At 41.4% G+C, this 14,353-nt stretch overlaps 1 protein-coding gene across 6 annotated transcripts in view; it reads left to right on the forward strand.

Annotated features, from left to right (window-relative positions):
• LOC106613490 (arf-GAP with coiled-coil, ANK repeat and PH domain-containing protein 2) overlaps positions 1-14,353 on the forward strand; it is a 121,265-nt gene that overhangs the window by 49,568 nt on the left and 57,344 nt on the right. For all 6 annotated transcript variants that reach the window (XR_006756890.1, XM_014215776.2, XM_014215775.2 and 3 more), the window contains exons 5-8: positions 6,187-6,245; positions 7,616-7,799; positions 12,148-12,192; positions 12,297-12,392. Coding sequence is in view for 5 of the 6 variants with exons in the window: in XM_014215776.2 (XP_014071251.2) it covers positions 6,187-6,245; positions 7,616-7,799; positions 12,148-12,192; positions 12,297-12,392 (384 nt within the window). In the remaining variant the exon portion in view is untranslated. The remainder of the gene's footprint in view (positions 1-6,186; positions 6,246-7,615; positions 7,800-12,147; positions 12,193-12,296; positions 12,393-14,353) is intronic.

Raw genomic sequence — 14,353 nt, forward strand, 5'->3', positions numbered from 1 at the left:
TTCTCCTTGATGTAACCACATTGTCCGATTTCAAAAAGGCTTTACAGCGAAAGCAAAACATTATATTATGTTAGGAGAGTACATAGACAAAAATAATCACACAGCCATTTTCCAAGCAAGGACATGTGTCAATAAAACCCAAAACATAGCTAAATGAAGCACTAACCTTTGATTCTTCATCAGATGACACTCCTAGGACATTATGTTTGTCACGTCTGATTTGGACTGGCGGATAGGCGGAATCAAATGCAGGAGACAGAGGTGCTGGAGGTGAGTGTCTTTTAACCCCTGTGCGGACATCCAGCGAAAAATCATATCTCCATTAGCATAACAAAATGTAATCATTTTTTTCTTTATTTTTTTCAAATTATATTGTTTTATAGATACACCTCTCCTGAATCGAACCACGTTGTCCGATTTCAAAAAGGCTTTACAGCAAAAGCAAAACATTAGATTATGTTAGAGGAGTATATCGTAAAAGTAGCCACATAGCCATTTTCCAACCAACCACATGCATCACAAATAACCAAAAAACAGCTAAATGCAGCACTAACCTTTGACAATCTTCATCAGATGACACACCTAGGACATCATGTTACACAATACATGCATTCTTTTGTTCGATAAAGTTCATATTTATATATAAAAACAGCATTTTACATCGGTGCGTAACGTTGACTATTTTCCCTCAAATGCATCCGATGAAACAGAGCTACAATTTACTAAATTACTATTCGAAAACATTTTTAAAATGTAATATTGTCATTCTAAGATTTATAGATGAATATCTCTTGAAAGCACCTGTAATGCCAGATTTAAAATTAACTTTACTGGGTAATCATACTTTGCGATGAAAGGGGATGCGATACTCTGAAAAATAGGCTAACGTTACAGTTCAGCACCATCTTGGAACAATCGCATATCACATCTAGTCTTGTATACTATTGTCAATAATCCCTTACCTTTGGTTGTCTTCATCAGAAAGCACTTCCAGGAATCCCAGGTCCACAACAAATGTATTTTCGTTCGAAAAAAATACTCCTTTATGTTCCAAGAGCTTGTTCTTGTTAACGCGTCTGAAGGCTGCTCCAAAACTTCCGTCGGCCACGGGACAGCCATTTCGAGAAAATGCATTTTTTCCCCCATTTAGGTTCGTTCAAACATGTCAAACGTTGTATAACATAAATCTTCAGGGCGTTTTTCAACAAGAGAGCCAATAAGATTCGAGGGGGACGATTGCATTGTGTTTCAAAACGTTTCGAAAGGGGAGGGTAACCAGGGGCGCCGGCGTCATAATGGTGATGGCCCTCTCCGTGTGACCACGTTCCACAGCATCTCATTCATTCAATTTTAACAGTAGAAGGCTCAAACCAATTTGTGAAGACTGGGGACATCTAGTGGAAGCAATAGGAAGTTCTCAATGAACCATAGCTCACGGTGTGATTAATAGGCAACGTGATGAATTTGAGTTCGCAATTCAGAATTCCACTTCCTGTTTCCATCTGTCTCGGGGTTTTGACTGCCATATGAGTTCTGTTATACTCACAGACACCATTCAAACCGTTTTAGAAACTTTAGGGTGTTTTCTATCCACAAGTATTAATTATATGCATATCCTAGCTTCTGAGTTTGAGTAGGAGGCCGTTTAATATGGGCACAAATTTTTTTCAAAAATCGCTTTAGCGCCCCCTATCCTAGGGGAACGCCAAGAGGTTAATAAACCTGACTCACACAAACGCCGAAAAGCACAGGGCGCTATACAAAGTTCACGTATTTTTAACTGCGCCCATAAAACACAAAATATAATTCCAAGGCACAAAAAGGCAAGGAGCGCAGCCCGGTAAATCCCTCGACAAAACTGTCGGTAACACAACGTGGACAATAAACAATCCCGCACAAAATCCCAACTGAAAACACACATTAAATAAGCCCCCACTAATGACATACACAAAACAGGTGCGGAACAGACAGACAAAACTAAAAGACACAGAAACAACGATCGGTGGCAGCTAATAGGCCGGCGACGACGACCGCCGAGTGCCGCCCGACCGATCCTGTGACAATGTTACACAATACATGTATGTTTTGTTCGATAAAGTTCATATTTATATCCAAAAACAGCATTTTACATTGGCGCGTGATGTTCAGAAAATGTATTCCCACCAAAACGTCCGGTGAATGTGCACTTCAATTTACAAAAATACTCATCATAAACGTTGACAAAATATATAACAATTATTTAAAGAATTATAGATAGACTACTCCTGGATGCAACCGCTTTGTCAGATTTTAAAATAGTTTTACGGAGAAAGCACATTTTTCAATATTCTGAGTACATAGCTCAGCCATCACAGCGAGCTATTCAGACACCCGCCAAGCACTCCCAGGACTGCTACTTCCACAAGAAATGTTGTTTTTGTTTGAAATAATCCATATTTATGTACAAATACCTCCATTTTGTTTGTGCGTACAGATCACTTATCCAAAGGCGAAGCACGGAACCAGAGACGAAAAGTCAAAATGTTCCATTACCATACTTAGAAGCATGTCAAACGCTGTTTAAAATCAATCTTTGTGGTATTTTTAACGTAGAATTGCGATAATATTCCGGACAATAGCATATTCATTCAAGAAAAAAAAGAAGGAACGGCGCGCTCACGTGACAGCGCATATCCAATCCCTTTGTTGCCAGGCAGTCCACTCAGAAACTGAGCTCCTATTATCTGCCCAGTGACAGGAGAATGCTCAATCCACTTTCTGAAGGCTGTTGACAGCCAATGGAAGCCTTAGGAAGTGCAACGTCCCCCACAGACACTGTAGTTTCGATAGAGAATCAAAATAACTACAATTCTCAGACTTTCCACTTCCTGCTTGGAATTTTCTCAGGTTTTTGCCTGCCATATGAGTTCTGTTATACTCACAGACACCATTCAAACAGTTTTAGAAACTTGAGTGTTTTCTATCCAGATCTACTAATAATATGCATATTCTAGTTTCTGGGCCAGAGTAGTAACCTGTTTAAATTGTGTACGTTTTTCATCCGGCCGTGAAAATACTGCCCCCTAGCCCAGACAGGTTAACCTGTTTTGTATTGCAATCACTGATCTGGCTTTCAAGTCTATGAAAATGCCCTTTTTTGATACAAATTTAACTAGAACCATGCATAATGTACATTCACTAATAATGACTAACTTCTTGTAGCGGGCATTAGGTTATAGAATATTAAGACAGGTCTCATCAACAATCTCTCAAGCCCATGTGCTAGTGATTAGCCAGCTAATCTTTATATTTCAATTGTAGCCAACTTCGATCTATTTGCTAGCTAATCAGTTTGAACAGTTGAATTGTTATGAAAACACCTTTTGTCTGTCTCCAACTGTTTGAAAAGTATGTTAGCCTGTCCACTTTGTTCAGATGTTGAAATCAAATGGCCTACCTTATTTCTCTTGAATGAGATCGAGCTGCCAAATCGACAAAATTGTGTTTATGCTTATTGCACATTTATAAAACACAAACTAGACAGCTAGTATAACAGTCTTTGTCACGTACCGCTAGCAGCATTTTAGCCAAAATGAGCATTCAGTCATTTTCCAGAATCAATGTTCATTGATACTCTCGTTTTAGTAGTGTCTGCTCTGCGTGCAATTTGAGTAGTTGGGACAAATAAACAGGGTATCGTTAGAGAAGTTAACTTCCCCTCTATTACAGTGTGTCAATGTGTTTTGGTGTCCATATGACTGATTCTGTGGGACCAAACCTCAAATGCAAATGTCAGAGAGGAAGATGTCATCTCTCAACTCTGTTGGCGTCAGAGGCAAGGGGTGGGGCTTGGTGTGTGTGTAAACCATAGAGGAAGTGGCGAAGCTAAAATCTGTCCAAAATAAGCCCAATGCGTTTCTATGGGCTTTTTTTGGACCTACAGTAAGCTTGTTGCCTGCCTTCCCGCCTTTGGGACAACTACTCCCATTGTTAGGGCGAAGATGTGCATCTCATCATTATATACTGATCTCTGGTGTAAATGGGAAGGTGCACAGAGGAGCAAAGAGACGAGACCAAAAATACAACAAGAGAACAAGCGGACATCAATCATAAAAACGAAAAATAACAAAACCTTGATTCTTGTGATACAGGCATTTGGAATATCACGCAAAAACATACATTCAAATTAATTGAATTAATTTGATATATTGCCCAGCCTTATGTCAAACCAAGTGTTTCCTTGTCATCGCTCACTTTGTGACTGTCAGGCGCCTGTCCTATCAATAAATCGCTAGAATATGCATATCGTTTATTCTAGCCGCTAGGATAGACAAGGATTTAACGCCTAAAAAAAACATACTGATGGGTTAGATAAAAAGCAAAGATTTAAAGTGGGCTTATTTAAAAAAAATTTTTTACATACGTCTTGCCTCTCCCTAAAAAGCAGGAAGCAGATTGTACAGTCAATTTTCTGCCAGTACTTGACTATGGTGACACCATTACCAGAATGCAGCAGCCACTATTCTTAAACCTTTCGATGCCGTCTACTATAGCACCCTTTGCTTTATGACATTTTTAATACTCATCACTGCATCCTGACCTAAGAGAGCTGTTTTTTGTCTGTTTAGTTAGGTTAGGGTGTGATAGAAAACAAACACATAGAATGCCCACCCCCTATGTTTTGGCCGGGTATGATTTCCAATCAGAGGCAGCTGTCTATCGTTGTCTCTGATTGGAAGCCATACTTAGGCAGCCTTTTCCCACCTGGTTTGTGTGGGTAGTTGCTTTCGGTTTAGTTTGTATTAACCTGACAGAACTGTCGGCTGTCATTTTTGTTTTTTGTATAAGTGTTTAATTTCATAAAAATTACAAGATGAGCACTCAACACGCTGCGTCTTGGTCTCCTCTATACGACGCCTGTGACAACTGTACTATTCCCTTTTTGTTTCCGAGTTACCTAACTTTGTTGTTGAAGTATGAAAACATCAGTTACCAATCCCGTTCACAGGGTTGGTTAACCCTTGAGGTTTCTCAGGTAAATCCGCTTTTAGTTTTAATGCGCCTCACTGCTGGAACAACTTGCAAAACTCATTACGATTAGATGTTCAGGTGCTACTCGGGCAGTTTAGGTTGTTTAATTGAGGACCTAGTAGCTGAGGACTGTAACTGTCATACATTTTGTGTTTTGTATTAATTGCTGTTTTGTTTTACAATATATTGGTTGTTGTGTATTGTGATCAGGGCACCATTGGGAATGAGACCATGACTCAATGGGTTTTCCCTGAATGAATGAATAAATAAATAAATAATAAATACATTTAAAAAACTATGCTTCCTAGAGCCCTCAAACTCAACTCTGGACCTCGAAGCCAGTTCCACTGCATTTTTTAATTGTTCCCCTCTAATCAGGGACTAATATAGACATGGGACACCAGGTGAGTGCAATTAGAACAGGTAGAACATAACACCAGCAGGCGCCGGACTTCGTAGGTTAAGAGTTGAATACCCCTGCCCTAGAGTCTGAGACCGTGACTCATCACTGGAGACACCCCCCCTAGTCCCTTCTTAGTGTCCTAGTTCCTCTCTATACTCCCTAAACCCCTGAGGGCCACAGATCTAAGACCGTGACTCAACACTGGAGACTGCGGTGGGATCAGCTGACTGATGGTTATAGTTTGCCATTCAACGTTAACCCGAGCACATGATCCTTAAAGCACAGAGCCGAATCTGTTTGTCACCAGAGCACGGGCCCTCCAGTCATATTGTCTGGCCCTGCATCAGCAGGCTTAACACCATGAGGGATTTAACTTCGATGTCTCTGATGCTAATTTTGCTGGCTGTCTGTTTAAAGGAGGTAGAAGTTTTATGAGTCTGTGGCCTCTAACTAGTGAGAATGAACACAGCAGCACAGCATGTCATTATTGAGCTGAAACCAATAGGCTGTTGTGCTGGTGTGCATAAAAAAAAGTACTCCTGAAAGGTACAAAGTCAGCCCGATCTATGCTGATTTTTTAATGTATTTTATGAGCCCACCTTTGAAGTAAAGATACACACCCTGGCTTGAGGTGCTAACTTGCAGAACACACCATTCCCTGTAAATAAATTTGTTTCATACACACTTCTGCTTGTAATAATGAAAATGTAAAAAGGTTGTGACTGTTACCCGGTTGCATAAAGTACTAATCAGTCATGTTTCTCTGCTTATAGATTTTGTTTGACCAGGCCCAGCGATCGGTCAAGACCCAGCTTCTAACTTTTGTGAAGGAGTAAGTAGGTCGAAATGAATGCTCCCTCATCATATCACTGCTAGTTGTATTCTTATTGTACACAATAACAATGGACAGTGTTTCTATTCAACATTCAAATGATTTGTGATAGATCATGGTCTAGGACTAAAATAACTAAGGAAATGGAAATGACATAAATAAATTCACACAGCACAACTGCTGAAAAGGAGGAATCTCAGTCACACAAACAGCACATGAATATGTATGAGGCGATCGGTGGCAGTGTATCCGATACGATAAAGGATGGGATGAGACACGGTCCGCGACGCAATGTGGAATGCTATATTATTTGCTCAGAATTAAAGGTTGTGTAAAAGTATAGCTTCTAAATGTTTCCTAACCTATCAGCTAATGCACCCACATTTTCCCAGACAGTTTGCGTAAGAGTTTAAGCCTGCAGGGAAACCTCATTTGTTTCATTATGCAGGATTAGCCCTCTGCCTCAGCCTCAGCCTTTGCCCACACCACACACGGGCTAAACTCCTACATCAGCATTCTGCCCTATAAATGAAGAGCTCAAAACCATGTTCCCAAACAATTACTCACTCCTCCTTCTGTGGTCCAAGGTGACTTTATTTCACTCAAGCAGTACAAGCCAAAGAACAAGATGTGGGCACTTGAGTTTAAGTAGTGTCCTTTGTCCCTCCATTTGGAGTAAATAGTGTCCTCATATCTGTGCCAATTCATTCTAAATGTACAATTCACATTGCGCACACTAGCAAATGATTCAAGCTTTAACATTGCGTTCCACTTGGAAGTTGTGTCAGGGTGCATGTGAGGCAAATTTCCAAATAGTCGTTAATTGCTTTGTCAAATGATACTGTACTTGCTGGTTACAAATCACCCCCAAAGCCTTTTGTAGACACATTTGTGAGAGAAATTAGATTTTTAGGGCAATTGCTTCCCTTTAGTCAAACACCTAATAAACTGAGTAGACCTTTAAATAGACATAGACGATAGACTTTTTCCTATTAGCTAGATTGTTTGTTCAATGTTTCCCATATCTTCTTTTTGCCTTTGTGAGTGGCTTCATTCCACTCACAAAGGTGAAAATAAGAAATGGGACCCTTGCTTACTGGTATTTGGACGATTATGCCATTGAAGCCACTTGCTCTGGTTGTTTTTCAAACCGTGTAAAACCACAAAACCTTCTCTATACAACTTGTACAACCAAAACATGACTACAAATAAGCAATTGAATGCCAACGAAAGAAAGGTCTATACTCCTGGATTTGAAGTTTCCAAATGAAATCAAGTACATTTTTACTACATTGACAAAGATTTAGCAGAGGTGTGACTTCCTCATTATCATACCTATTTCTTACTTATGTTTCACTTCCCGCCCTTAGGGACCTGCGTAAGTTCAAAGAGTCCAAGAAGCAGTTTGACAAGGTGAGCGAGGAGAAGGAGGCGGCGCTGACTAAGAATGCCCAGGTGCCGCGCAACAAGCAGCACGAGGTGGAGGAGGCCACCAACATCCTGACGGCCACACGCAAATGCTTCCGCCACATCGTCCTCGACTATGTCCTTCAGGTACAGATCCAGGATCAGCTTACATTAGAAATCCTTAACTTAACCTTTAGAGAGTAAACATCCTTAAACTGACCTTAGATCAATTTCTTAGGGACAACTTTATCCTTCTATGAAGGATTAAACATAGACTGAGGTTCACCAACCACGGTCGTGGAAAGCAACATCGGGGTGCATGTTTTTGTTTCAGCCCTGCTCTTAAACTTGGTTCAGCTAATCAAGATTTTGCTGAGCAGTTGATTGATTTAATCAGGTGTGACAGTGTTAGTCTGGAACACTAGCCTGTATTCTCCAGGACTAGGGTTGGTGACCACTATTGTTCAGTAGCATTTTACGTATGGTGAGGGTCTGGCACAAGGGTGAGTTTACCCCCCATTCCAATGTTAAACTTCTTTAAGCCTCTTTGATGAAAGGCTGTAGCCTAAAAGTAAAGGCCAGCTATCAATTATGTCCATACAATGCCATACAGACCCTGATTAGACGCTTAACACTTGGGTATATTCCGTCTACAGGTCCAACACCAACAGAGTAATTTTCACGGAGCCTCAGTCTTTTTTTCTTCCCATAGATACCAAAGTGTTATAGCCCTTTCTTTCATACTATTCTGAAGTTCCTTGCTTGTCAAACCCATATGGCTCTACAGTATGTGCTATGTTCCCCTGATGGCTAAGCTGACCTTTCACAATGGAGAGTACCATCATGTATACAGCCGTACCTTCATTGCCTGGTCTTCTCCTGGGCTGCTGCAATGATGATGAGTGGGCCATGTCGGCTGATAAGGGGGCCAGGCAGCTTAGCATTAGCTATAGCTTGGGTTTCATAGTGTTGCTGTGAATGGGGAAGTGGACTGCATTTCCTAGCACGTAGGGTTGCACATTTTAGGGAATATTCAGAGGTGGAAACTTTCCGTGGGAATTAACAGGAATATATGGGAATTAATATTAATACCGTTTAAATGTAGATATTTTTGCATTGGATATATTTACCATATCATATGGATACAGAAACATAAACATTTTACCCTATCATAAGTAGACATAATTGCAAATGATTAAGTCCTTCCAATAGAAAAATAAATAAATAATTGTTGCGAATTGAACTTTAATTAAATGAGTTGACTCTAAACATGGGATGATTTCACTGAACAACAAAAGAAAGGGAATATTGAATTATCCTCAATGATCCATTGCATCTCACAAAAACATTTTCAACATACATCTGTAAAATTATAGTCTAGAAACTAAAGCTTTGGTTGTCTTCCTCTTAGGCATCCATGTCTTCTCCCTAGACCTCCTCAATGTCCACCTCTTGAACATCAGACTCTGAGGCCTCATCTTCACTATCACTTTCCAACCTTGTGGAGGATTGCTCGTTGTCAGGCTCAAAAAGCCTCAAATTTGTCCGGTTGGCCACCAATTTTTCAACCCTTGTATTGGTCAGCCTGTTGCGTGCTTTGGTGTGTGTGTTCCCAAACAAGGACCAGTTGCATTCTGAGGCGGCTGATGTTGGTGGGATTTAAAGGATGATGAGGCAACAGGGGAAAGAGCCTCAGATCCACAAAGTCCCTTCCATCAGGTGGCCGATGAGATATGTTGGCACGACTGCCATATTGCATCTCCATCCCAAAGCTCTTGCTTGGAAGTGTACTTCGCTAGACTGGCAAGAAGCTTACCTTCATCCAGGCCAAGGAGGCGAGACGAGACACAGTAGTGATGACACCATAGGCCTTGTTGATCTCTGCACCAGACAGGATGCTTTTGCCAGCATACTTGGGGTCCAACATGTACCCTGCGGCGTGTTTGGGCTTCAGGCAGAAGTCTTCACGCTTTTTGATATATTTCAGAACTTCAGTTTCCTCTGCTTGGCGCAACAGTGAAGTTGGCAGGGCAGTACAGAGTTCTTCTCTTACATCTGCAAGCAGAGTCTGAACATCAGACAGGATGGCATTGTCTCCCTCAGTCCGTGCAATGGCTACTGCTATAGGTTTCAGGAGTTTCAGGCTGCTTACCACTCACTCCCAAAATACATCATCCAGGAGGATCCTCTTGATGGGGCTGTCCATATCGGCAGACTGTGATATGGCCATTTCTTGAAGAGACTCCTTTCCCTCCAGGAGACTGTCAAACATGATGTGGTGCTCTTATTCTTCTCACTTTGCTTGGTGAGGTAGATTGCTGCTATAACTTGATGACCCTTCACATACCTAACCATTTCCTTGGCTCTCTTGTAGAGTGTATGCATTGTTTTCAGTGCCATGATGTTCTTGAGGAGTAGATTCAATGCATGAGCAACACAGCCAATGGGTGTGATGTGAGGGTAGGACTCCTCCACTTTAGACCAAGCAGCCTTCATGTTCGCAGCATTGTATGTCACCAGTGAAAATACCTTCTGTGGTCCAAGGTCATTGATGACTGCCTTTAGCTCGTCTGTGCTCTTGTAGAATACTGGTTGAGGGGTGGAGATTATGTTGGAGATTATGTTGTTAATTATTCCTTGCCCACAAACATTCTACCACCCATCAGAGATGATTGCAATACAGTCTGCTTTCTCTATGATTTGCTTGACCTTCACTTGAACTCTGTTGAACTCTGTATCCAGCAAATTAGTAGATAAAGCATGTCTGGTTGGAGAGGTGTACGCTGGGCGAAGAACATTCAGAAATCTCTTCCAATACACATTGCCTGTGAGCATCAGAGGTGAACCAGTTGCATACACAGCTCGAGCAAGACATTCATCAGCATTTCTCTGATTACATTCCTCCATTGAGTCAAAAGATCTTCTGATTCCAGGAGGACCATGAGCTGTTGCTATCGATAAGGTGTCTGATTTATAATTTTCACCTCAAATTGAAGTAGAGGGCCTTATGTCAGAGGTTGCTTGTTGTGAGCGCAGAGGGAACTTTATGCACTTGGCCAGATGATTCTGCATCTTTGTTGCATTCTTCACATATGCAAATACTGTGCCAAATCATATGTACACAGCTTTTCCTTCTACATTAGCTGCAGTGAATTGTCTCCACACATCAGATAATGCCCCTGGCATTTTCCTGTAAAGATTAGAAAAAAACAAATACAATTCCATGTACAGATAAATAGTTAAGCAGTTAGATTAAACCAGTCCTTTGTAAGATAAATGTTTTAAAATGAAACATGTATGGAAACGGGTGAATTAACACTCTTCAGTTAGCAGGCTCAAGCAAGCTAAACCCCACATGATAGGAAAAACTATAACTAGCAGAAATTGTTAACAAGTTAAAAATTATTTAAACAGATTTTGCTGTAGGCTACTATTTACTAGTTAACAAAAACTCATGTATCTCATATAAAATATATTCACCCCACCCAGTATTGTAATCAAAGCTTACCAGAAAGCATGTAGTCCTTGGCTCAGACAGTGTAGTAGTGTGGGCTCAATAACATCTCATTAGTGTGCAAGATCTTCAGAATCAGCTGTACATGTGATGGAAGAGTGCAGTACACATATGATGGAAGAACGCATGCAGGGGGTTGCAATTCCATTGAATTGGGGATAGTTTAACCAAAAGATGCCACAAGACCTAGAATTGCCTTATGTTTATCCCACAAAAAAGGTTCACTGTTATAAGCTACATTTATTTATGAATTTAAGCAGAATTCCCATAGAAAATTATCGGAAAGTGTCCGACCCTTTGCAACCCTACTAGCACCCACGTTTTACAATAATTTATCAAAGCCTTCCCCTTGAAGAGGTAGTGCGGTATCGAGCTCGCCTGCTATGAAGCGCTCAGAAAATCTATAAGCCCGTAAAGAAAGGCTGATTTTAAAGGGGCATTCCATTGAAGTTCCACATTTTAATATGTTGTTCTTATCCACACGAGAGTCAGCAGCATGTCAACATCACTTTCCTTAGCAGCTATAATGGAACATCTAGATGTTTACCAATTGACATGGGCACAGTTCTTTAAGTTGCTCAATGTCCTCTCAACTGCCCAGTCTGAAAATAACCTTCCACTAGTCTCAAACCCTTCAGCTTTTGCAGATGTATGAAAGAAAGTAAAAGCAATAGTAGAAGCGAGGAGAGTAGAATTGAGTAGATGCAATAAACCTATCCCATTCCTAGGGCCTGCTTCTACCGATCCAGTTCCTACCACATCTACAGTGATGTAGTTCTGGCTAATTATACACTATTCATGATGCGCATTTAATGGGAACCAATGAACTTTAAATGCCTTTGAAGTTCATTGGTGTGAACTAGGATGAGTATTTTATTCGATAATTTCACTAGTACAGTGCTCTCTTTTTCTCATATACACACGCGCTCACACACAGTGGTGCCCTAATCTAACTGTGAGCTTTTCTTTCTACCCACACAGATCAATGTACTCCAGTCTAAGAGAAGATCGGAAATCCTGAAATCGGTAAATATCGTTTTCTATGGAAATAACCATTATGAACCTAACTGTTGTTCCCATGTCTCTTGCCTCGTGTACGACGTCTCTGACTGGTACGTTCCCGTCCGTAGATGCTGTCCTTCATGTACGCCCACCTGACCTTCTTCCACCAGGGATACGACCTCTTCAGTGAACTACAACCTCTCATGAAACAGCTGGGGGGACAGGTAGGCCTTTACCCCATTTACTCCGATTAAACTGTATCTTCACCTAGCCCATCCAAACGCATAGTGGTTCTTAAACCTCTCCTTGTTGATCCCCAGATGTTTTACAATTCACTTAGTCAAGGGCTTGATGATAAGTTGCCAAGTTGAATCAGGTGTGCTAGCTCTGGGGGGTCCCCGAGGAGAGGTTTGAAAACCACTGTTCCCTCAGCGCTAGCACACCTGATTCAACTTGGCAGCTTATCATCAAGCCCTTACTCTCCATACAGAAAGGTAAAGCCATGCCAGTCAACGCTTTTCCTCCCTGCTAAGGAGTGGAACTAGGGTGAAAAGTAATTGCTTCGGCCCACAAACCAAACTGTTGTCCATTCTTTTTGCTGGGTGCACACATGTACAAAAATGTGCCCTAGTTTAGTTCAGTGGCACTAGGTGGGGCCAACCAACACTAGGCCTGTGGCCAGTGATGATGCACTTTCATTGTGTGTGTCATGGCCACTGGTAGGGCCGACCTGATGAGATACTATCATGATCCTTAGGTGCCAATACTATATGTATTGTGATTCTATATGTATTGCAATTCGATATTGCTCACTATATGTCTGCTGCAGAGAGAAGAGAGAGCATGAGAAAACAAGTTTTGATCAGTCAGGCAAATAAAAGTACTGAAGAGTTGTTGGCTCACTATTTTAAAAGAAGATGGAGAACAAGCTATAGGATAAAACATACTGGAGTTTTGACAACTAGCACTAGCTAACGCTACCTACAGTAGCAAATAATAGTAATTGGCACTAGGTGGGGTGAAATATGGAGTGAAATATCCGAAAATAATATGTAACTATCGATTCCCCCCCATCATCACTGGTCAGATATATCAGCAGCTTCCTCTGGACCAGGAGGAGTATAAACTAGGGTTGGGCGATATGGCCAAAGTATCATATCACGTACGGCGCTCAGACACAAAAACATGCCATACAATATATCCGCCATGTTGGAGTCAACAATAGTCAGAAATAGCGTTATAAATATTCACTTACCTTTGATGATCTTCATCAGAATGCACTCCCAGGAATCCCAGTTCCACAATAAATGTTTGTTTTGTTCGATAAAGTCCATTCTTTATGTCCAAATACCTCCAAATACCTGGCTAGCTAGCCAGCTAACTAGAGATTAGCATTAGCGGCTAACAAAATTTAGGCCCAACTTGCTAAGAAAAGACAAACTAGCTGTTTGCAGATGTAAGGAACACAAACTAACGATGTAATGATAGAACGCTAGGGGATTTATATTAAGAAGCAAATTTAAAGCAGCATTGTTGACATCAACATTGTTGCTTGTGCTGCATTGACCATGCAGACTGAACGCAAATGTCTCGTGGTCGAGGAACAACAAATGCACTCCTTGAGTGACGGGGTGGGACTAGGTCTGTGTAGAAAGCGGCATGGAGAGAGCGGAGAGAGATGACTCAAGTAGCGAAGTAAATTATAAAAATTGACTTTACACACGGCGAATCACATTTAACAAACTAAACATTCAAATGCCGTCATAGAAGGTAAAGTAAAAACCAAAACCGGTCTGTGCATCAATACCGGTATATCATAAAATACGGTATACCACCCAGCCCTAGTTTAAACAGGGGAAAACATGACCGATCTGCTGCTCCTGTGATGATTATTATCTTAGTAGAGCAGTGGGAATGAGGAAGCTGGAGGGCTGGAAGAGGAATGACAGGCTATTCCCACCCTGGGACCCGGAACGTAGGCTTATTAGTGAAGGAGAGAGAGGGGTAGCGGGTGTAGACAGGAGTAGAAAGAGGGAGGAACAGGGGGCCAGTTTGGAGGACTTTGTCACTGTGGGAGCGGTAGACGAGGCGCGAAGGAGACAGGAGTTCCTCATGTGGTAGACTGAGGGAGAAAAAAAAAGGAGGGAACAGTGGCAGATAGACAGCGGCAGGGGAGTGTGGATTA

The sequence above is a fragment of the Salmo salar genome, chromosome ssa10, assembly GCF_905237065.1.
Source record: "Salmo salar chromosome ssa10, Ssal_v3.1, whole genome shotgun sequence".
In the NCBI taxonomy this organism is placed as follows: Eukaryota; Metazoa; Chordata; class Actinopteri; order Salmoniformes; family Salmonidae; genus Salmo; species Salmo salar.